At 33.6% G+C, this 24,933-nt stretch overlaps 2 protein-coding genes across 3 annotated transcripts in view; both read right to left on the bottom strand.

Annotated features, from left to right (window-relative positions):
• Positions 1-5,459: 5,459 nt before the first annotated feature.
• LOC135126200 (uncharacterized) lies at positions 5,460-9,637 on the bottom strand. Of its 2 annotated transcripts, none has more exons than XM_064052065.1 (9): positions 9,513-9,637; positions 6,827-9,434; positions 6,576-6,773; positions 6,465-6,527; positions 6,377-6,415; positions 6,277-6,327; positions 6,010-6,227; positions 5,790-5,949; positions 5,460-5,727 (listed from the first exon to the last, which is right to left on the bottom strand). In XM_064052065.1, the coding sequence occupies exons 2-9, from the start codon at positions 7,017-7,019 to the stop codon at positions 5,624-5,626; spliced, it is 1,026 nt and encodes a 341-aa protein (XP_063908135.1). In that variant the 5' UTR covers positions 7,020-9,434; positions 9,513-9,637; the 3' UTR covers positions 5,460-5,623. The 2 variants fall into 2 exon arrangements, with proteins under 2 accessions (XP_063908135.1, XP_063908136.1); XM_064052066.1 differs by having other exon boundaries at positions 6,827-7,020.
• Positions 9,638-10,840: 1,203 nt separating this feature from the next.
• Positions 10,841-24,933, bottom strand: part of LOC135126198 (ETS-like protein pointed) — a 239,400-nt gene continuing 225,307 nt past the window's right edge. Inside the window, exons 7-11 of the mRNA XM_064052063.1 lie at positions 17,913-18,053; positions 17,596-17,853; positions 16,921-17,214; positions 11,585-11,861; positions 10,841-11,527 (exon numbers count right to left, since the gene is read on the bottom strand). Of these exons, the coding sequence (XP_063908133.1) occupies positions 11,464-11,527; positions 11,585-11,861; positions 16,921-17,214; positions 17,596-17,853; positions 17,913-18,053 (1,034 nt within the window). The 3' untranslated portion in view covers positions 10,841-11,463. The remainder of the gene's footprint in view (positions 11,528-11,584; positions 11,862-16,920; positions 17,215-17,595; positions 17,854-17,912; positions 18,054-24,933) is intronic.

Below are 24,933 nucleotides of genomic sequence, written 5' to 3'. Positions count from 1 at the left end.
TTTCCAAACTATTTTTATAAATAAATTTATAAATCTTCAAAATATTGTTGATTCGGACCCAGATTTACATTTTCTGATGAGGAATTCTTATAAATTATATAAATAAATTAAATTTAACTTACATTTTTTACTCAAAATAGTAACTGATAAGTGAAATTGACTATTATACGAAAAACAGTAAACGAATAAGCCCCACCCTCACTCACCTCTTATAGGCTAAATGAGTGTTTATTGAAGGCGGAGCTTAATTTCAAATAAGTTTTTTTTTTTGTAGAAATATCAATATTTTGAACACATTTTAAGTATTTCTTCATTGAAAATTGATGGTTTTTAGAAAAACGGTGTGCTCGTTTATTGCTTACTGCGATTAAAAAGTATGCCCGCCCACCCTCCCTAACTCCGCCTTAATGATCCTTTTAATTTCGAATGAGTTTGGGGAAAAATAAACTTAGTGCCAATCAAATAATCCTCTAGAAAAAAAAATCTTTTAAATTTTTTTCAAATAGTTCATTAGAGAAAACACGACTATTTTAAGAAAAACATTAAACGAAAAAGCCCCGCCCACTCACCTTTCCTAGTCTAAATGAGTGTTGATTCACCGTGGAACGAGGGGTGGAGCTTAATTTCAAATGAGGTTTTTTTGTAGAAATATTTACATTTTGATTACATTTTCAAGCATTTCTTCATTTAAAATTCATGGCTCTCAGAGAAAACGGTGTGCTCGTTTATTGCTTACAATGATTAAAAAGTATCCCCGCCCACCCGCCCTAAACTCCGCCTTATGATCCTTTTATTACTTATGAGCTCAGACGGGCGAAGCTTAGCTACAAATGAAATATTTCTATAGAAAAAAAAAGAGTTTTTTTTTTAATAAAAAACGAATATTGAGAGAAAAAAATTACACAAATAAGTCCCGCCCATTCACTTCTTCTACCCTAAATGAGTACATATTTATTCATCGTGAAACAAAAGGTGGAGCTTAATTTCAAATTAGAATTTTTTTGTAGAAATATCTATATTTTGAACACGTTTTAAGTATTTCTTCATTGAAAATTGATGGTTTTTAGAAAAAGGGTGTGCCCGTTTATTGCTTACTGTGGTGGAAAAAGCATGGCCCGCCCACACTCCCTAACTCCGCCTTAATGATCCTTTTAATTTCGAATGAGTTTGGGGAAAGAGAAACTTAGTGCCAATTAAATAATCCTCTAGAAATAAAAATGCCTTTTGAATTTTTTTTTCAAATAGTTAATTAGTGAAAACACACTATTCTAAGAAAAACATTAAACGAATAAGCTCCGCCCACTTACCTTTCCTAGTCTAAATGAGTGTTGATTCATCGTGGAAAGAGGGGTGGAGCTTAATTTCAAATGAGTTTTTATTTTTTTGGAGAAATATCTATATTTTGATCACGTTTTAAGTATTTATTCATTGAAAATTGATGGTTTTTAGAAAAAGGGTGTGCACGTTTCCTACCTACTATGCTAGAAAAAGTATGCCCGCCCACCCACCCCAAACTCCGCCTTATGATCCTTTTATTTCTCATAAGTTCAAGTGAGCGAACCTTAGCTGCAAATGAAATATTTCTGTAGGAAAAAAAATATTTTTGATTTTTTTTTAATAATGTATTTCTGAAAACACGAACATTAGGAGAAAAAAATTAAACAAATAAGCTCCACCCACTCATTTCTTCTACCCTAAATGAGTACATTCATCCTGAAACGAAAGGCGGAGCTTAATTTTAAATGAGAATTTTTTGTAGAAATATTTGTATTTTGAAAACGTTGTAAGTATTTGTTAATTGAAAATTGATAATTTTTATAAAAAACGGTGTGCACGTTTACTACCTACTGTGCTAGAAAAAGTATGCCCACCCACTCGCCCTTAACTCCGCCTTAATGATCCTTTTAATTTCGCATGACTTCAGGGAAAGAGAAACTTAGTGCCAATCAAATCATCCTCTAGAAATAAAAATGCCTTTTGAATTTTTTTCAGATAGTTCAATACTGAAAACACGACTATTTTAAGAAAAACATTTAACGAAAAATCCCGCCACTCACATTTCCTAATCTAAATGTGTGTTGATTCATCGTGGAGTGAGGGGTGGAGCTTAATTTCAAATGAGTTTTTTTTGTAGAAATATCTATATTTTGATCACGTTTTAAGTATTTCTTCATTGAAAATTGATGGTTTTTAGAAAAAGGGTGTACACGTTTACTACCTACTGTGCTAGAAAAAACATGTCCCGCCCACCCTCCCTTAACTCCGCCTTTATGACTCTATCTATTTCTCTTCAACTCAGGTCTTTTTTGATAATTCATTACTATTAAAAACACGACTATTATAAGAAAAACATTACGTAAGCGAATGAGCCCCGCCCACTCACGTCTTCTAGCGTAAATGAGTGCTTGATTCTCATGAAACGGGAGGCGGAGTTTAATTTCAAACGAGGATTTTTGTAGAAGTACCTATATTTTAAACTCTTTTAGGTACATGTTCGTTGAAAATTGATGATTTTAATTAATAAAAAGAAAAAAGTGCTCCATTGATTGATTGCTGTGGTAAAAAAAGATGCCCCGCCCACCCACCCTGAACTCTACCCTAGTGATCCTTTTTATTTTTCATGGGCTCGAGGGGAGCGAAGCTTGGATGAGATTGAAATATTTCTGTAGAAAAAAAATGCCTTTTAATTTTTTTTTTTTTTAAATACTTATTTCATTACTACTGAAAACACGACTATTCTGAGAAAAACATTAAACGAATAAGCCCCGCCTACCCACTCTAAAAAAGAGGGGAGTTTAAATTCAAACGAGGATTTTTTTAGAAATAACTATATTTTGAAGACGTTTGGTCGTTTTTCCCTATATATTTCGACTTCTAAAAGTAACTTTTGGTTTAATTTCTTCGAAAATTAAATAATTTTTCCACAATCGACAAAATTATAAATGAAAATTCCATTTTCAAAAAAAAATGTTTCTAAAATCGTGGTGTGGACCATCAACGAGTTATATTTTTCCAGTCAACTCATTGAAATGTATATCGTGGAATTTTTTCGAAATTTTTTGACAACTTTTCAAAAAACTCTATTTTTCAATACCTTTTTTTTAGCACTCTTCAAAAATTACCGAAATGTTCTTGTAGAACTGGACATATAAAAGTTAGTTTCGACTTAATTTCTTTCAAAATTCCAACATTCCTTGATCCGGAAATGTTATCACATTTTTCGAATCAGCTCGTCGAGATCCACATGCCAGATTTTTTTAGTGTTTAAGCAATTAACTTCTCAAAATTCGAGATATGAATTTTTTTATTTTTTGGCCATTTTTTGAGCACCCCTAGAAAATTACCAAAGCTATTTCTTTGTAGATTTCGACTTGTGGAAGTTATTTTCGGCTTTATTTCTTCGAAAATCCCAACTTTTTCAGAATCAATCAAATGAAAAATGACGATTTCGAGATGAAAAAAAAATCACTTTCAAACTGAAGTTTTGGAAAATCTTGATCGGGAATCATATTTTTGGAATCAGTTCATCGAGATCTATATGCCGGAATTTTTTGACGATTTTTAGGCTGTTTTCAAAATTCTCAATTTCTCAATGTGTGATTTTTTTACCGTTTTTCGAGGACCCTTTGAAAGTAACTTACCTTAAAGACATTATGTTATTGTAGATTTCGACTTATAGAAGTTAGTTTCAGCTTTATTTGAAACTTCTCAAAATCGAAAAAATTAAAAATGACGATTTTCGAGACGATTTTTTTTCATTTTTACACCGAATTTTTGGAAAATCGTAGTCCACATGTTTTACAAATCAGTTTGTCGAGATCTATATGCGAGATTTTTAGGCAACTCTTCAAAATTATCATTTTTTAAGTAATAAATTTTTGAATTTTTTGCTCTTTTTTCGAGCCCCTCTGAAAATTATCAAAAAAGATTTCCTTATTGATTTCAATCTGTAGAAGTCATTTTCGACGTTACCCCTTTGAAAATTCCAGCAATTTTTTCAGAATCAAAAGAAAAACGATGGTTTTCGGGATGAAAAAAATTTCATTTTCAATATGAATTTTTGGAAAATCTTGGTCCGGAACCATTAATTTGGCAGTTTTTAGACAACTCTTCAAAAATCTCAGCTGCTCAATACCTTTGTATTTGAATTATAGTTTTTCGAATCAGGCCGTTAAGATCCCTATGCCACAGTTTTTTAGAATATTTTCGCAATTTTTCAATTTTTGATTTTTTGACTCTTTTTTCCAAAATCGATTAAATAAAAAAATGATCCTTGAAATAAAAAATTGAAAAAATTTAAAACATTGTTTTTCGAATCAGCTCCAGAACTTTATGCTAGAGTTTTTTGAGAATTTTTCGATGTATAATTTTTAAGCGTTTCTCGAGCACCTTTTAAAAATTACCGAAAGACGTGTTCTTGTAGAACTGGACTAAAAGTTGGTTTCGACTTCACTTCTTTGAAAATTCCAACTAATTTTTTCAGAATCGACAAAACAAGAAATGACAATTTTCCAGACGAAATTTTTTAATTTTTAAAGCGAATTTTTGGAAAGTTTTGATTCCATGATTTTTTAGTATTTTAAGACAACTTTTCAAACTTCTCAATTTTTGAATATTACATAATAAAAATAAAAATATCATACTTAAAAACATGTTTCAGATGATAAGTTTTTGTAGAGAAATAAGGATTTTGCAATTAAGCTTCGTCCCTTGACTCATGACGAATAAAAAAAATCATCACAATTAAGATAAGGCGGGTGGGCGGGGCTTATATTTTCTCTTTTTTTTTCTTAATAGGTATACGTAGTCTTCTTTCCACAACAAGAAACTTAAAACATGTTTAAGACAGGAAATATGGATTTTGCAGGTATGCCCCGCCCCTCGATCGGATAACCAATGGGAAATTCATCACGATTGAGATTGGGGCGGGTGGGTGGGGCTTATTTTGTGCCTTTTTCTTTCTTAACGTAGGTATATGGTTTTGTTCCAAGAACATGATACTTAAAAATATGTTTCATATGGTAGTTTCTTGCAGAGAAAGACGCTGTAAGTACCTAGGTTAAATTAGTTGGTTTGGTAGTTAATAAAAGGGTGGAAGCCTTTGTTTAACAAAAATTAATCGTAACGCCGACGGTACATTAAGTTATGGTTTTTGAACCGTTCCTAGATTCACATGAATTTCCCTCTCTCAACCTTTCTCAACCATTGAAAATAACCTAAAAACATTTTTTTGTATATTCCCATATAGCACAAATGTATCCCATGGACTAACCTGGGAGATTTGTGCCGGAATTACGGGATGTCCCTGGGTATTCCCAAATTCTCCTTGGGACATGCCTGGGACATTGGAATGAGACAACTTTAGATCTCCGTATTACATCCCACAGATATTTTCCTTGAACAAAACGAGGACAAAAATAGGATATGGGTTTATTGTTACTGTTGGGTACATGAAACGATTCAATTTTAATTTTTTCTTTAATTAGTAAGTATATATTACAAAAATATTTCATATGAATAATCTAAAAAATAAAATACCTATTTCTATAATAACTGAAATGATTATATATATATATAAAAAAAAACTATTAACGAATGAATATTTTTTGGTATCACGTATTAATCAAATTTTAATTCTTGATTTCGCATGGCGTAACCAACTTTTAATGGAAGCTTCCACATCCTTCTCTGAACAGTTTTTTGTGGTAACGTTTGCTTGAATTCCACCTTAAAAGACCGACACAACATTACAGATAAAAAGCAAAAACAACAGAGTATATATTACTAACTTGTTAATCCTTTTTGTATATTCAATCCTTCAAAAGCCCGCTTCTGTCGTTTGCCGTTCCATGAGAATTTTGTCGCTAATTCGTCAACCATAACTCTTCTAAGCACCCTCTTCACGCATTCATATATGGACGAACCTCCAATTTTCTGAACAAACAAAGTCTGCAATGTGAAAATTCCATCAAAGTTTAAAAAATATTGACGTTAAAAATTTAAACATACAAATTTTTTAAAATTGTCCTCAATTTGCAAATAGTCCTCAAATTCGTTTAGTGATTGCAAAGTTTGCAAGGGTAATGGTTCATAATTAAAATCACTTTGACCTGAGTTCACTTCTTGTGTTTTCCTTAACAGATCTATGATAGTTGTCATGTCACTTTGTATATTGTTGATTTTAAAATTCATGACAGAAAGTTGGTGTCGCAGTCGGTGCAAAAAATCTAAGAATGGATTTAATGATAGACGTAATTATACAAAACTGAAACTCACCATCTGAAGTTTTTTCAATCAGTCTTTGGGATTGTGAAGTAGACGGGGACACTGAAACAAGAACACTACAAAACAACACATTAAAATGCGTGGAACTTACCATCTGTGAGAGTTTCTTTAGAAACAGAAGAAGAAATGTCTGAAATAATCAGAATGGCATAAACAAACGTTACTTTTAAATACTTTACCGTTTTTGTTTAACTCGGAGGAACTTTGTGAGATTGCACTTCTTGGTTCTGACGATGAACAGGCTGAAGAAAACAATGCCTAAAAGGGGTATACTAACAAATGAAACTTACAAGCAAAACGCGTTGGGGCATTGGCTAAAGGTGGGAATGCAGCCTTGGAATAGACGCTAATATCATCATCTTCAGAAGAAGAATCACTATAAATTTTTTTTGGTTTCCGTTTCCTTTTCTTTTGATCTTCAGATTCTGTATTTATATCGGACGTGTTTTCTGCGGCACGAGCAGCTGCCCGTGCTTTCAAATAATTGTCTAAAAAAACAATAAGTTAAAATAAGCTTAAACTTCGACAGGTTGTAAATTACCATACACTTTTCCATTGTTTAAAACTCTCACCCCAAATACATGCCAGTTACCATCCGGCTCTTTGCACTTACAGACGTAATTCGACACGTCTGGTACTGGAGGCCAGTAGCATTTATCATTGTCAAACATTAACCAACATTTTGGTATTACAGCAAGAGAGTTTTCTTTTTGAAATAATACTACCACCCACATTCTAAAAGTTATGATTGATCAAAAAGTCATCACCACGCATAACAGAAGAAAAACAAAAGAATAGCCCCAGATAATCGTAAAATAGTTACGCTGACAAAGTAAATAATACATTTTTCTGTGCGGCATTATTAGGCTTCGATGCATATATTTACGGCATTTTAAATGTTAAATTTCGTTCGTGTTCTGCACAATTTAATATGATTTGATTTTCTTACAAGACGTCTTTCAGGATAAACAAAAGTCAAAATCCAGTAAACGACTACTTGTGAGATCACACACAAAAAGGGACTAATTGTTAACGCCGTGTAGAAGAGGGACAACGACAAAACTATTGTTATCTAGATTAAATTTAACATATTTTATATCTACATTGGAAATTGGCCAATATTCCAATACCCCCAAACAGCGAACTTTAAAAATTCCTACTAATGAAGACTTGCAAGGTTCTAAATAGAAATCACTTACACTTAAAAATTTTCTTCCAATTATGACAACATCTTTTGATGCGTTAGTTGCGAAATTTTCAATTATAATAATATTACCGTCTTTTAAACCACAGCAGTTATCAGGAGCGATAATCTTCAGCTGAAACTTAGGAAAATGAAAGTTACTATATTGGGGAGAATAACATCCATCTATTAAAATGCCCGAAAAGTGCTCTTTCAATTGAACTTTACTTTGGTTTATCCCTGTACGACAAAGCTGACTAAATGTTTTTATTTCTGAAATTCGGCGTACAATTTGTGAAATCGGATTGTCGTGTTTCCTTACAAGGCGTTTTATAAATTGCATGTAGTTTTCGAAACGAAAAGCGCTAAAGTTGTCTACACTTCCAAATTGCAGAACATCATCAGCTATATGTAATAAATTATGAACATTATGGGATACGTTACATTTTCCATATAAAATCATAAATGTTTCTACAAAATATTTAAGTAAAGAGTCAGCGTAATTAACTCTTTCGTGTGTTAAATTAAATGGGTTTGACAAAATGAACATAGCTGTATGAAGAGACATAAAATTTAACAACATATTTTGTGGTAATATATTTTTCAAAACAACTGGTCCGCTATATAATAAAAGTTGCCTAAACTCAGTTGCTTTCCAGCGTTTAACTTCAAGTATAGATCTAGGCTTTCGGCAAAAATCACGAGTAATATTTCTGGACTGTAAAATTAAAGAATTTGACAACTCTGAAATCTGACCAAAAGATAATTTATTTGGTGGTTTCCCATTACACCACAACAGCAATAATTTTTTAACAACACCTAGACAGATAAGATGCATGTAATCTAATGGGAAGCAAGAAATAAGACCAACGTTAGGAATGGTCGTTAAAATAGAAGTATTAATATGGTGTTCTTCTTGTTTCTGTGAAATGAAGTCTTCATCCGTCCGCTTAACAAAAATTATGTCAGGAAAACATAGTTTGTTGTTATCAAATAAGCCCCTTTGACAACATTTACTGCATGAATAATAACCTGTATGCCCTTTGGTACATTTTATAAAGGATTTAGCAGGTGCATCACAAATAAAAGCTTTAATATTGAAGTAATATCTTTTTCCCTTAAATTCAAAACCGTGGTTCACCATCATAATGGCTTCATCTACAAAATCTTTTAGAAATAGATTCGAATCTTTGGGTTTTTCATTACCATGATATATACCGATCATTGAAATGTAGTTATTCTGAGGGAAAAGTGATATCAAAATAGGATATAGTTGAGAATTGGAACTTTTTGATAATGGCAACCCATCAATATTAACGCAAATTTCAATTGTTTGTACAGATGGTGGTGGGAGAGACATTTCAAGTAACCATTTAACACCTTCTCCTAAACCAAAGTGATAATATTTTCCTGGATTTACACATTTAAGCAAAGTTTGTCGTGGTGTTCGTAGGAATGTCCTAGAGTCTTGCGGCAAATTAGGCATAACTGGTTTTAAAATTTTTAGTAACTCTTTCAAAGTGTTATGACACACGTTATGAGAAATTGCCCATTCTCTTAAATCGTTAGTAATGTTAGAACAATTGTCCTCAGAAGTTGAATGATTGGATTGTTGATATAAATCTAAACTAGATACCAAAAATGTATTACTGCAATCTGTAAAAGATTCATTACTACTATCATCTAAATCAGATAACTCCCAATAACTAGTGTGAAAAACTGAACAAAATTCAATATTTTCATCGATGTTAGCCGATGTTGATGGTAATGGAATATTTTCAGTAATTTCCAAATTTGTTGCAAGTGCTTGTGCACTTTCATACTGGTTTCTACTTAATGGATTATTGTTCTCAACGACATTATTCTCAGTGCAAGATAGAATAAATGAATTGTACTGTCTCACATGTCGATAAAACGAAGAGCGGGATTTAGGCATAATTTGAGGTTATGTATGCATGTGGGTTATCTATAAATGTACAATATTATCAAATTGCTTTCATCTACAATATAAAATAGAATATATATTTACTGAAAATTCTATTACCTGAATTACCATCCACTATTAAATATAATCTCTGCCACAAAAACAGTGGCCATGTACCATCAACAAACGGAATCACACAGACACAACACACAACCACCACATAACCTCAACATCAGCGCAATATTGCGCAAACGAGCACAGCAGCAGCGATCACAAGCAGCGATATAGTTCTGTAACACGGCGCCAGGTGACCATTTTAACGCAGTCTGTTCGCTGTGTGGGTTTCCCAGATAATAGTTTCTCACAAAAACACTTTTACATAAGAAATTAAAACTGAAAAAATGTAAGACTTTGATTATTCTAGTATCTTTCGTAAAAGTTGCACGTGAGGAATATCTTTTACAAATAGATCCCAGAATTGCCCCATTGGAATATCCCACCACCATCAAATTGCTACTTCCTTAGGATAATGGCGCTGGGATTTAACTGGGATTCCTAAGCTTGTCCTCAAAGGATCCCAATGGGATAATCCAGCATGGGCACTAACCGGGATGTCCTTCGGACGTAATGTGCTATGTGGGTTTCGACTCGTAAAAAGTATTTTCGGTTTCATTTCTTCTAAAATTGGAACAGTTTTTTCAGAATCGATAAAAACCGTAAAACGTTTCGAAACGTTTTGAAAAAATTCAGCGTGGATTCATAAACCACAAGTGTAGGAGTCTAGGAGTATCCTATTTTATATTAATTACCACTTACTGTGGAAAAGTTGGCGATGACATCGTCACATTATTGGTGGGGAAGCTTAAATAAATTTTGGTTGGTGTTTTATCTATACACATACCTACAGAGGTTTCGGAAATTATGTCTAATAAAAATTGACGCAGAGGACAGTCGAGAAAAAAAATGTCAGTCAGGGATGGAATTAGGGTATGTGAAAGAAAATATGGGCATTTTGGGCAGTTGTTACATTCATTAAAGAATTTTTTGTCGGAATTATGATAAAGATCGAGCATCCTTTGGAGGTGTATTTTGGGTTGCGTTTCCAATTCTATTGAGGTCATTATTATTGGTGAATTCTATGCACAGTTGTGTTTCATGATTTTATTTTGGAGGTTTATTTGCTAGTTGCTTTCATATTTTAGAGTTTTTTACTTGTTTCTTTTGTTACAAACCCAAACATTTTTTCTGTTGCACTCAGACTTGTAACCCAACTAAATACAGCCAAAAGAAAACGAATAGTCATTAAACTACACCAGAACTTTCCACAACTAAAGTAATAAAATTACAACGGCAAAGTTAAACGTGGTTGTAAGTAATTCAAGAAATAATTCGTAGTTTTGCTTTGTCGCTTCAGTTTAATTAAAAATGTGTGATAAAGAAAACTTCAATTTTGGTAAAACCAATATTTTATTCAAACATCACTATTTAATACATAGTTTATACGTATGGATAACACAAAAGAAATACAGCGTGAACGCGACTTCCCGCCGTACCAACGTGTCATAATTATTTTTCTTTTAAATAATAACTTATAGTAGAATATACTTTAGAGGTTGAGACCACGATAAAAAAACTTGTTAACATTCAGAACGTATCTTTAAAAACATCTTATTGCAAGTTTAACAATAATCAAATGTGCAAAAATTTATCATATTGTCTCTTTAATCGCGCACATGCGCCTCCTGAACTTTGCAAAAATATAAACATATAACTATCTGCTCTGAAAGACTTATCACAATAATGATATTTACAGACAGCTCGATCAGTGGCGCTGACCCTCGCTACTACAAGAGAGCACAATCCTTAACTTTATACATTACTCTATCTTAATTAGTAAATCACACTTAATTTTGTTGTTTCTGATTGGTTGGTGTGCAGATGAGCAAGTGCGCTGCGCGCTAAACGCAGACACGTCGGTTTACCGCGCAGATCGCCAATTTTATGATTAAGTGATGGGTTTCCGATAGGCACCAGGTTGCGGGAGGGGCGAGGGGTGCGACGCGGCGCTGGATCAGTCATCTTCCTTCTTCTCGGGCTTGAGATCTACCATTGCGTGCAGCTCCTCCGGACTGTACCTGGCAAAGTCCTCGGTTAGTTAAAACTGGTGGGAGTTTGAGAGAGCACAGGCTTACCCTAGCAAGGTCTGTAAGTCGCAGACGAAGCGATAGACGTAGCGCTTCCCGGCAGTCTTGTGGATTATGTTTTTGTCGTAGTAGTAGCGCAGACCGCGCGATAGCTTCTCGTAATTCATCTTCGGCTTGTTCTTGCGGATGCCCCAGCGTCGGGCCACCTCGTCGGGGTCCGTCAGCTTGAACTCCCAACCGTCCCCGGTCCAGGAGATGAACGCTTGGCAGGATTTGTCCGTGAGGAGTTCGAGCAGGAATTGCCACAGCTGGATAGGGCCGGAGCCTAGAAAAAAATACATTTGTAGTTTTTTTATTAAATATTTGTAGAAAGTGTCAACATTCTATTTGTAACTAGTCGCGAGCTTCGCTCGCTCCGTACTATAGCTTTAGTGGTATTTTGCCACATTTAGATAACATAATATAGTTTTAAAAATTAAAATGTTTATGCCCAGAGATCAAAGTAATGCTAAATTCACTTGAATTTCATACATTTTTATTGAATATTCAAGTCATAAATTCAAAAGAACATCATTTGTCACAAATTGGTGTAGTAACTTGGTACTTTTCCACTAGTTCGGTAACGTACCAAGTTTTAACTATATTTTTAAAATGGGTAAAATTTTGTTTGGAATTAAAATTCTTGTAGCCTAAAAATAGTCAAAAAATTCTGAAACATAGATTTCGATGAGCTGATTCGAGAAATATGTGTTCGTTTTCTAAAAATTCGGTTTGAAAATTGCCGTTTTTGGTTTTATCGATTCTGGAAAAATTGTTGGATTTTTTGAAGAAATGAAGCCAAAAATAACTTTACTACAAGTTGCCCGAAAATTCTTAAAAAATTCTGAGAAATGTATAACAACGAACTGATTCTAGGATCAGAATTTGTTGATGGTGCTGCACCAAGATTAAAAAAAATCTTTAAAAGTTAGATTTTTTGAAAATTTTCATTTTTGGTTTTATCGATTCTGGAAAAACTGTTGGAATTTCTTTCGAAAAAAGGAAGCCGAAAGTAATTTTCAAAGGGTGCCCGAAAATAGGCTAAAAATTCATAAATTGAAAAATTTAATTTTTTAAAACTGTCTAAAAATTCCCAAAAAATTCTGGAAAATACATTTCAACGAGTTGTTTTGAATTTTTTTTTTTTTTTTGGTGGTCTCGCACCAAGATTTTAGGAAAGTTTGCTTAGAAATCGAATTTTTAAAAACTTTTGAAAATTTTCATTTTCGTTGTATCCATTTTGGAAAAACTGTTGGAATTTTCGAAGAAATGGAGACAACCATAACTTCGCAAGTGGAAATCTACAGGAAAATGTCTTTGGGTAATTTTCGGAGGCTGCTCAAAAAATGGCCAATAATTGATTCGTGGGGATACTGAAAAATTGAGTTTTTTAAAAGAGTTGCCTGAAAATTTTCCAAAAATTCTGAGACATGTTTATTGACGAACTGATTCCAGAATAGAAATTTGTTGATAGTTCTGCACCAAGATTAAAAAAAAAAAAATGCTTTAAAAGTTACATTTTTTGAAAATCTTGAAAATTTTTATTTTTAGTTTTACAGATTCTGGAAAACTGTTGGAATTTTCAAAGAAAGCAAGCCGAAATTTCTTTCATAAGTCGAAATCTACAATGTCGTTCGGTAATTTTCAAAGGGTGCCCGATTGGTCAAAACTTTATAAATTGAAAACTCGTCTAAAAATTCCCAAAAAAATTTGGGAAATACATTTCAGCAAGCAGTTTCGAAAAATATGATTTTTGGATAGGCCGGCACCAAGATTTTAGAAAAGTTCGCTTTGAAATTGCATTTTTAAACAATTTTGAAATTCATTTTCAGTTTTAATCAATTTTGGGAAAACTGTTGGAATTTTCGAAGAAACGGAGCCAAAAATAACTTCACGACTGGAAATCTATAGGAAAATGTATTTGGATAATTTTCGGAGGCTGCTCGAAAAATGGCCAAAAATTGATATTTTTGAAGTTGCCTGAAAATTTTCAAAAAATTCTGAAAAATGTTTATCGATGAACTGATTCCAGAAGCAGAATTTGTTGATGATTCTGCACCAAGATTAAAAAAAAAACGCTCAAGTTTGATTTTTTGAAAAAAAAATTGAAATTTTTGAAAACTCGTCTAAAAATTTCCAAAAAATTTTGGGAAATTCATTTCAGCAAGCAAATTCGAAAAATATGATTTTTGATAGGCCCGCGCCAAGATTTCAGAAAAGTTCGCTTTGAAATAGGATTTTTAAAGAATTTGGAAAATTCTCATTTTCAGTTTAATCCATTTTGGAAAAATTGTTGGAATTTTCGAAGAAATGGAGCCAAAAATAAAGTGGAAATCTACAGGAAAATGTCTTTGGGTAATTTTCGGAGGGTGCTCGAAAATAGTCAAAAATTCATTTGTGGAAGTACTACTGAAAAATCGAGATTTTTGAAAAGTTGCCTGAAAATTTTCCAAAAATTCTGAGAAATGTTTATCGACGAACTGATTCCAGAATCAGAATTTGTTGATGGTTCTGCACCAAAATAATAAAAAAAAAAAATGCTTTAAAAGTTACATTTTTTGAAAATCTTGAAAATTTTGAAATTTAGTTTTGTCGATTCTGGAAGAATTTTCGAAGAAATGAAGCCGAAATAACTTTCACAAGTCGAAATCTACAAAAAAATTCTTTAGGTAATTTTCAAAGGATGTTCGAAAAACGGTAAAATTCTTAACTGAAAAATTGAGATTTTTGAAAAGTTGCCTAAAATTTCCCAAAAAATTCCACGAAATACATTTCAACGAACTGATATGAAAATTATAATTTATTAATGGTTTCCCATCCAGATTTTAGAAAAAATCGCTTTGAAAATGGAATTTTTAGAAAATTTTCATTTCGAGCTTAATCCATTCTGGAAAACCTGAGGAAATGAAGCCGGAAATAACTCTGGAAGTCAAAATCTACAAAAAATGTCTGGGCAATTTTCGAAGAATGCTCGAAAAAAGGTCAAAAATTCTACATCGAAAAATTCGAGATTTTTGAAAATTCATCCAAAAATTCCCAAAAAATTCTGCGATATACATTTCAACAAGGTGGCCCGAAAAATACAATGTGTTGATGGTCCTCCACCAAGATTTTAGGAAAAATTCGCATTGAAATTTGGATTTTTACAAAATTTTGAAAATTTTCATTTTCAGTTTAATCTATTTTGGAAAAACTGTTGAAATTTTCGAAGAAATGAAGCCGAAAATTTCTCTGCACATCGAAATCTTCAAAAAGTGTCTTTAGACATTTTTCAAACAGTAGTCGAAAAACGGTCAAAAATTCATAGCGTAAACTGAGATTTTTGAAAAGTTGTTTGAAAATTTTAAAAAAATTGGGGGAAATACAAATTTAGTAACTGGTTCAAAAATATAACTTTAAGATACCGGACCACTATTTTCTAAAAAATTCGGTTTGAAATGGTGTTTCTAGAATACCTCTTCAATGGTAATTTTTCATTTTTTAGATTTTGAGATAATTGCTTAATATTTGAAACACTGACACCGAAAATAATATTCAGAAGTCGAAATCTACGAGGAAATGTTTTTCATAATTTTCGGCGGATGTTTGAAACCTTTCCGGATCAAGATTTTCGAAAAATTCGGTTTAAAAATTAAAAAAAATCGTCTCGAAAATTTCATTTTAAATTTTTTCGATTTTGGAAAAATTGCTGGAATTTTCGAAGAAATAAAGCCGAGACTAAGTCGAAATCCACAAGAAAATGTCTTAAAGTAATTTGAAAAGGTCCTAAAAAAATTATAAAAAATTCACACATTGAAAAACTGAGAATTTTGAAAACTGCCTAAAAATCGTTAAAGAACTGAAGCCGAAAATAACTCCTCGAAGTCGAAATCTATAAGAAAATGTTTTTTGGTAAATTTTGGAGTACGTATGCTTGAAAAATAACCAAAAAATTCAAAAACTCATAAATTAAAAAATTAAAATTTTGAAGTTATCAAAAAATTCTGAAAAAAATTTTGGCATTTCGAACATGTGTTAACTTCTCCGGACTACGATTTTCCAAAAACTCAGTTTAAAGAAAAATCGTCCCGAATATTGACATTTTTAATTTTCTAGATTTTGGAAAAATTGTTGGAATTTTCGAAGAAATAAAGCCGAAATTATCTTCCACAAGTCGAAATCTACAGACATTCTTCTGGAAATTTTCGATTGTTCTCGAAAAATGGCAAAAAATTCACATTGAAAAAGAAATTAAAAATTTTTAAAATTCCCTCAAAATCGTCAAAAAATTCCTGGATATAGATCTCGATGACTTGATTCGAAAAATATGTTCCGGACCAAGATTCTTCAAAAATTCGGTTTGAAAATGAAAACAGTTTTCATTTCAAAGTGTCATTTTTCATTTAATCGATTCAAAAACAAAAAAAAAAGGCGCGAATTTTCAAAAAACTGAAGCTGAAAATAACTTCTATAGGTTGAATTCATGTATTGAAAACTTTGAAAAATTGTATAAATATTTTAAAAAACTGGCATTGACCTCAAAGAGCTGATTCGAAAAACAATGAAGAATTCGCGGAGGTTTAGAAAATTTTACGATTTTTGAAAATTGGTCTTAAAATTCACAAAAAAGTCTGGGAAATATATTTCAACGAGCTGATTTAAAAAACAACCTGTTGATATTCCTGCATCAAGATTTTGAAAAAATTCGCTTTGGAAATGAAATTTTTAAAATATCTTGGAAATTTTCATTTTCAGTTTGATCGATTCTGGAAAAACTGTTGGAATTTTCGAAAAGATGAAACCGAAATCTGTCCACTAGTGTGGAAAAAGGCACTATCTTTTAAATATATTTTTAAAATGTGTGAAAAATTTTGAATAAATAAGAGGAAAGTTACTTTGACAAAGTGAAAATTGTATGTCGCGAGCTTCGCTCGCTCCGGGCTCCACAGCAGTGATAATCATCCAAAGATGAAGCCTGTTATTATTATTATTAATGTTCGACTTCTTTGGCGTTTCCTTTGTTTACACCCAACAAAAAATCACAAACCCAAACACCCAACAGTTCTAACAGTCCTGTTATCTTTATTGTTTATTTACAAAGCACAATGTTCATACTTTAAACAATGCATATCCTATTAGTCACCACTGTAATTTCCCATTTAATCGCTCTTTGCAAAGTTGAAAAAATCCATTAATATTAAAATCCAAACACCGACAAAGCCTACAGCTACATCAGCAATTAATCCAACTGTTTCCTCAAACAAGTGTTCAAAAGTTCGCTTACACCGCATAAACCCACCCATTTTCATAAACAACAACAAAGAAATTAGCATACTATGAACCGGCCAGCCGACCACCAATCATACCTGTGAAACAGGGCCCTCCCGGCGCCCCGCTGTTGGGATACCCGGCGATCATCCCATTCTGGAGCATGGGCTTGGTATCCGGCGCCAACGGGTTGATGGGGTCTCTCCCCTGCATTCCCGTCGACAGAAAGGCGGGATGCGTGTGTGAATGCGCGTGCGCAATGGAACCGAGATCGTGGTTGTGCGCCCACTGGTCGGGGGCACCGTTGGTGCCGCTGGGCACCGTCTGGAAAGGGGACCCATCGTAGGGCGAGCCGTACGTGTCGCCGTAGCCGTCGTTATACCTTGCCGTACCTGACAAAAAAAAAAAAAAAACATTTTTCACTCTTATGATTATCATATTATTGGCGGATGTTGCATTGACGTCACGACATTTTTTCTACAACAATGCATTCCATTGACGCACCACCGTTTGTTCCCCTTTAGTGGAGCTCGCCCCGCGTTATTATCATTATTATTATTATTATACAGTTCCGAGCACGTCCCAGCTCGCTTATCGCCATTACGTTACTCGAAGATAGTCTATTGTTCCAAAATGGCTTCTCCATTTACGGAGGGCCATTACTTGAACCTTGAATGTAAATGACAGAGCGAAGGTCATTAACTCCGAGCCGTCTAGATAATTTTTATTATCGGGGGCGATTTTGCGCGCCGCCAGTCCGTACTAATGCATACCTCGGGCATAGTTTTTGACGTAGGGGTGCGCAGGGTGGTACTTGGACTCTATTAGGTTGTTGGCAGCGTAGAATTCGGGCGAACTTTCCAAGTACTGGGGCTGGTGGCCGGCTTCCAACGCTTGGTACTCGTGTTCTTCGGGCGAATAATGGGACGTCTGGAAGAGGTGAGATTGATCGTCGCTGTTCATTGAGGGGAGGTTGTCCATGCCGAAGGAATTGGTGCCCGACTCGGTCGGCGAACACGAACTTTTGAAACCTGGATTAAATAAGCCAACAATCGGAAGAGTTCATTTTTCACCCTGTATACGATCTTACCATCTTTTAAGTGGTGGTAGGCAGGACTTCTCTGTAAATGCATGAACCCCGAGGGCGGCCCCGGAGGCGGCGAGCCTTCCTCCCGGATCTCGTCTGCGGGGGCGGGGGGACACGCCGGACTCCTCAGCTGACCGTACCCACCTAGAGCAAACAATGAATTAGTCCGGTTTGGCGGCCGACAATGCAAATCGCGGAGGCTGAGGTTGGCGAGATGACCGCGCCGTCTGATTGGCCCGCGCCGATCCGCCTCTCGACGAGAGCGGCTAATTGGGAGGCTGACCACGCCCTCCATCTCCCGTTGGTCCACATCTCGGCTGCCAGCCTTCCGCGTATCGAAAGGTGATTTATGGACCAATTGCGTATCGGCGCATACAGGATGTTTCAGAGGATTTTTTCGGCTCTGGAGAGGATCATTCATGGGTTTCGTTATAGAGGATGTCCGGTGTTCGGACCGATGGTGAATATTAATCGATGGATGGAGAGTGAATATGTTTGTTTTTTGTGGGTTGTGCTTCCTGGGGATGTTGAGTTGGGTCTAAGTTTATACCTTGGTGTTAATGCGTGTATCCGTGGCGTTTTTTTCAGGCATTGTTTGCTTGTTTTACTACAAGTGGAGGTCATCAGGCTAAATAGATTTTCTAGGTTTGATTCGCTATACGCTATTGTATGGTAATGGTTATGGTTGTGACGATGGCAATAATGGGGTTATAAATGGATTCTGAATTGATATTATTTACGACCCAACAATAGCTAATGTTTCAGAGATTCGATTACCTATCTTGTACCCAAATAATAATAATAATAGAATCTCGATATACACACTTTAATGGTCGAAATCAAACCACTCGTACCATGGAACCAAACTGACCACACATCCAGCGTTCGCCCAAATAGCGGATTCATTCATGACTAATTCTGAATGACACCCATTCTTCTTCACCAGATGGAACGTTAATGGTCCACATGTCTGCACTCAATCTAACACTCGTACTCAACCGAAGATCGAATCCCGGCAAGGTCGCTACTTTTTTCTCCAAACTCGCTCATCGAAAGGTCGATAAAAGTGGATTACTCAGTTCTTGTGGCTAATTACTGACTACATCGATTACAAGAAGCCCAATAAAACTTGCCTTAACGAGTACATTACACACGTAATTAATAAAACCTCAACGAGTAACTCCGAACCGGAATAATAAAGTGAACTGTAACCAATTTAATTCAATAAAACGCTTCGAACAACCACAAATTGATTGTACCATTAAGAGCAGCCGATGTAAAAAACCGGTACATGGGTTAAGTCGAAAATAAAGAGCGACCGCAGAGGTTAGAGGGAGACGGACGTGGCGGGTTCATTCATCACGGTACCGAAGATGAAAGTGGGTTCGTGATTTGAGAGCGAATTTACAATTAAAATGTCATTTTACAAACGACGGGAACGCTGATCACGTTGTTGCCACTGATAATTTTAAATTTGGCTGTAACATTTTAACGTGACATTATGGAAAAATCAAATTTTATGTTATGTTAATTAAAATTACAACGATTTGAGTGTGTCGTTTCTAGTTTTAACTGTTCGATTTTTCGTTCGTTTCCCCGTCGTTGCCCACGCCACTGCCCGCTCCTATCTCTCTATATCGGCTCTCTCCGTAAAACACAAGTTGTTGACCAAGCAGGTGGTTGAGTTAAACTAGCACCTGTCTCACACACCAGTTTGTATTTTTAACTGAAAAGTTGCAAGATTGCGCCGCGGCCTCGGTACTACCAACCTCGCCTCATTCGATCACTTAAATAAAATTAATCGGAGCTTTAGCACAAGCCAAACCATGATCTATAAGTCCATCTATATTCATTGCATGCCGTCCGGCCGATTTGCATAAGCAAATTAATTTAACAGTAAAACGTCGCGAAAGGAAAAAATCATACTGTATAATATGTACGTAGTGGAATCGCGGGTTTATCGACCAATTAGCCAATAGAAAATGCGAAGAATTCTCGAGCGAAACACTTGCACACTGATTAAACGAACTGGTCCGGAATGCGATGCAATGATCTATAGGCGGGTTTTGAGAGAATGCGGCGAATACGAAACGACGCATTTTTTTTTCTAATTAATATTCAGCCATGAATACAACAAAGTAGCGCTATGTACTTAGTAAGAAGCGAACATGGTGGTATGATCACCACTTCTTGATACACATAGGAGGCTTTTTCGCTAGTAATTACACACAGGTGGTTTTTAATTCACTGCCCCTATATGCTACCATAAAACAAAAGAACATTTTTAATTACACCACAATCACAAAATAGCACTGAATATATATTTATAAACTATAAAACTGAACCACCCGGTATATCTAAAACGACAACAATAAAAACCGGGTTTAATCGACTTTGAAAACTTTTCCACAACTATAATATTCCAACAAATTCAAGCAAAAAACTCACTCAGCTGTAATTTACGTTATCGTAAAGTGAATCTGAACAACAACAGAATTTCGCAGAAGCGGCACTAAACAGCGCGATTTATGTGGCACCGATCGCAGTGCGGTGATTCGCGCCTTTACCTTTCCCGGAAGACCAGATTGGCCAACATCCGCGGCTCCGATTTGTTTCGTAACGCGTCTCTGGCGTTTGGAAAAGAGCAATTACGGCACCCCCTCGACTCCCCCGCCGATGGGTTGGGACCCTCGTGTTACGTCTACGAAAGCAAGAACCGCGACTTAATTTATACTTGAATTATTTCGGTTGGAGGCACGCGTCGTCTGCAACAGGTGTTGGGAGCAGAAGGCATACGTGAAGTCAGCTGCGGTCCGGACACTGTACAGATGCCGTCGACGTAGCCGAAAATAGGTGCCAAAAAAGAGGATCGGTGTCAAAGTGGGGAAGGTTCTGGATGGAGGTTCGAGTGATGATTGTTGTTTATGAAACGTATTTTGGGAGCAAAAAGTTTCGTTTTATTGACGGAATGATAATGATGGTTGTGAGTACTTCAAGGTGAGCACAGTTGAAATTGGTATTATTATTATTATATAATGCAGACATTTTTATTTATCTGAAACAATCTCTAGACACGATTAAAAACACTTGTATTTTAATCATAAGTTGAAAAGTTGATCGATCTTGTAAAAAATCTAAAAATGCATTGCAACACGATGAGTAGGTACTTTGACAAAATACGACATTACACAACAGTTTTAAATATCTGATAATCATATAGAATTTGAAAAATGGAAAAGAATTACATACCTACTAAAAAAAATCAAGGTTTAAAAATTTCTCAAAATTGTTTGGTGTTTAAAGCGAAATTTACTTGGTGACACTGGGATGACGTCATCAATATTTTGGAGAGGAAGAATACACAAGCGTAACGTCTTTGCTCAATTTGACCAATTAACAATTATTTTTTTCCTCCACATTGGAGGCCCAGAGAAAACTTTTCAAACAAAAAAAAAATGGAAATTGTGTTTTAGCAATTTTGTTCAAATAAATTTTTGTAAGGTTTTCTTGAAATTAAGATTGCAATTTAAAAAATATATACATTTTGTCCCTCTCCCCATTTACCTTATATAATATTTCCACGGAGACAATAATATTTGGAAAACTTTTTTTGGAGCTCCTAAAATTTCTATATTTCTCAGAAATTCTTAAAATTGGAATTAACACGCTCGTTAAAATAAAACAATTTCGGAATATTTTCTCTAGATTGCGTTTGATTAATAATAGATTACAATTTTGATTTTGGTCTCATTTATCTTATTTAATTTTTCCACAGAGAAAGGGAAATTGTTTTCAAAGTTCCTAGAATTTTATAAATTTCACAGAATTTTTCAAAATTGGAACTATGACTCTCGTTAAACAATCTCGGAATATTTTCTCTAGATTTCCTTTGAATAAAAGATCAAAATTTTGATTTTGGTCCCATTTATCTTGTTCAATTTTTCCATAGAAAAGATAAAACATAGGTACATAATTATTTGGGAAATTGTTTTGAAAGTTCCTAAAACTTCTAAATTTCACAGAAATTCTCAAAATTTGAAGTAAAACGCTCCTTAAAACAATTTCACAACATTTTTTCTGGATTTCGTTTGAATAAAAGATCAAAATCTTGATTTTGGTCCCATTTATCTTATTTAATTTTTCCACAGAGAAGGTAAAAACATTGGGAAATTGTTTTCGAAGTTCCTAAAGTTTCTAAATTTCACAGAATTTCTCAAAATTGGAACTGTGACTCTCGTTAAAACAATTTCAAATATTTTCTCTAGATTTCGTTTGAATAAAAGATCAAAATTTTGATTTTGGTCCCATTTATCTTGTTCAATTTTTTCATAGAAAAGGAAATATTTAATTATTTGGGAAATTGTTTTCGAAGTTCCTAAAATTTCTAAATTTCGCAGAAATTCTCAAAATTGGAATTAAGGCGCTCGTTAAAACAATTTCAAATATTTTCCCTGGATTTCGTTTGAATAAAAGATCACAATTTTGATTTTGGTCCCGTTTATCTTGTTTAAATTTTTCATAGAAAAGGAAATATTTAATTATTTGGGAAATTGTTTCCGAAGTTCCTAAAATTTCTAAATTTCACAGAAATTCTCAAAATTGGAATTAAGACGCTAGTTGAAACAATTTCAGAATATGTTCTCTAGATTTCCTTTGAATAAAAGATCACAATTTTGATTTTGGTCCCATTTATCTTGTTCAATTTTCTCACAGAGAAGGTAATAAGTACATTGGGAAATTGTTCTCAAAGTTCCTAAATTTTTTTAATTTCACAGAATTTCTCAAAATTGCAACTAAGATGCTTGTTAAAACAATTTCAGAATATTTTCTCTAGATTTCGTTTGAATAAAAGAGCAAAATTTTGCTTTTGGTCCCAATTATCTCATTTAATTTTTCCACAGTGAAAGTAATATCTAGATATTTGGGAAATTGTTTTCGAAGTTCCTAAAATTTCTAACTTCCATAGAATTTCTCAAAATTGGAATTAAGACTCTCGTTAAAACAATGTCAGAATATTTTCTCTAGATTTCGTTTAAATAAAAGATCAAAATTTTGATTTTGGTCCCATTTATTTTGTTCAATTTTTCCATAGAGAAGGTAATATATAATGATTTGGGAAATCGTTTTCGAAGTTCCTAGAATTAGTTAAATTTCACAGAATTTCTCAAAATTGGAATTAAGACTCGTTAAAACAATGTCAGAATATTTTCTCTAGATTTCGTTTAAACAAAAAATCAAAATTTTGCTTTTGATCCCATTTATCTTATTTAATTTTTCCACAGTGAAAGTAATTTCTAGATATTGGGGAAATTATTTTCGAAGTTCCTAAAATTTCTAATTTCATAGAATTTCTCAACATTGGAATTAAGACGCTAGTTGAAACAATTTCAGAATATGTTCTCTAGATTTCCTTTGAATAAAAGACCACAATTTTGATTTTGGTCCCATTTATTTTATTTAATTTTTCCACAGAGAAGGTAATACATTGGGAAATTGTTCTCAAAGTTCCTAAAATTTCTAAATTTGACAGAATTTCTCAAAATTGGAACTATGACTCTCGTTAAAACAATTTCAGAAGATTTTCTCTAGATGTCGTTTGAACAAAAAATCAAAATTTTGCTTTTGATCCCATTAATTTTATTTAATTTTTCCACAGTGAAAGTAATATCTAGATATTTGGGAAATTGTTTTCGAAGTTCCTAATATTTCTAAATTTCATAGAATTTCTCAACATTGGAATTAAGACGCTAGTTGAAACAATTTCAGAATATGTTCTCTAGATTTCCTTTGAATAAAAGATCACAATTTTGATTTTGGTCCCATTTATCTTGTTCATTTTTTCCACAGAGAAGGTAATACATTGGGAAATTGTTCTCAAAGTTCCTAAAATTTCTAAATTTCACAGAATTTCTCAAAATTGGAACTAAGATGCTTGTTAAAACAATTTCAGAATATTTTCTCTAGATTTCGTTTGAATAAAAGATCAAAATTTTGCTTTTGGTCCCATTTATCTTATTTAATTTTTCCGCAGTGAAAGTAATATCTAGATATTTGGGAAATTGTTTTCGAAGTTCCTAATATTTCAAAATTTCATAGAATTTCTCAACATTGGAATTAAGACGCTAGTTAAAACAATTTCAGAATATTTTCTCCACATTTCGTTTGAATAAAAGATTACAATTTTGATTTTGGTCCCATTTATCTAATTTAATTTCTCCACACAGAAGGCAATACATTCGGAAATTGTTCTCAAAGTTCCTAAAATTTCTAAATCTGACAGAATTTCTCAAAATTGGAACTATGACTCTCGTTAAAACAATTTCGGAATATTTTCTTTAGATTTAAATTTTGATTTTGGTCCCATTTATCTTGTTAAATTTTTCCATAGAGAAAGTAATAAATAATTATTTGGGAAATTGTTTTCGAAGTTCCTAGAATTTCTAAATTTCACAGAATTTCTCAAATTGCAATTAAGACGCTCGTTAAAACAATCTCAGAATATTTTCTCTAGATTTCGTTTGAATAAAAGATCAAAATTTTGATTTTAGTCCCATTTATCTTGTCCAATTTTTCCATCGAGAAGGTAATAAGTAATTATTTGGGAAATTGTTTTCGAAGTTCCTAGAATTTCTAAATTTCACAGAATTTGTCAAAATTGGAACTATGACTCTCGTTAAAACAATTTCGGAATATTTTCTCCAGATTTCGTTTGAATAAAAAATCAAAATTTTGGTCCAATATTTTTTCAGCATTTTGTCCTTCCATTTTTTTCTTTCCTCCTAACTAAACAACTTTAAAAAAACTCCTTTTTTCAAATGATTTAAAAACCAGAGAAAATCTTGACTCGACTTCTCCTTTTCATTTATGAAAATTGGAACCCTCCTGATTTTTGCAAGTATAAAAGTTCTGAAAAACCAAGAAAGCATTAAATTGAGCATTAATTCAAAAGGTAGAAATTTTCGAAAAAATGTTTAAAAACTTCTTGTTTTCGTCCCCCTACGTAGAAGCATTTTTTGTTCGTTTA

The sequence above is a fragment of the Zophobas morio genome, unplaced genomic scaffold (genome assembly GCF_036711695.1).
Source record: "Zophobas morio isolate AGI-343-1 ecotype UQ-CSIRO unplaced genomic scaffold, CSIRO_AGI_Zmor_V1 ptg000010l, whole genome shotgun sequence".
NCBI classification, from domain to species: domain Eukaryota; kingdom Metazoa; phylum Arthropoda; class Insecta; order Coleoptera; family Tenebrionidae; genus Zophobas; species Zophobas morio.
This window is presented reverse-complemented; position numbering and strand designations above follow the sequence as displayed.

Coding starts and splice junctions, on each gene's coding strand:
- LOC135126200 (XM_064052065.1), bottom strand. CDS start 7,019: ATGTGGGTGGTAGTATTATTTCAAAAAGAAAACTCTCTTGCTGTAATA. Junction 6,328..6,376: donor TAAAGAAACTCTCACAGATG/GTAAGTTCCACG, acceptor TTCTTGTTTCAG/TGTCCCCGTCTACTTCACAA. Junction 6,228..6,276: donor GATTGAAAAAACTTCAGATG/GTGAGTTTCAGT, acceptor ATCCATTCTTAG/ATTTTTTGCACCGACTGCGA.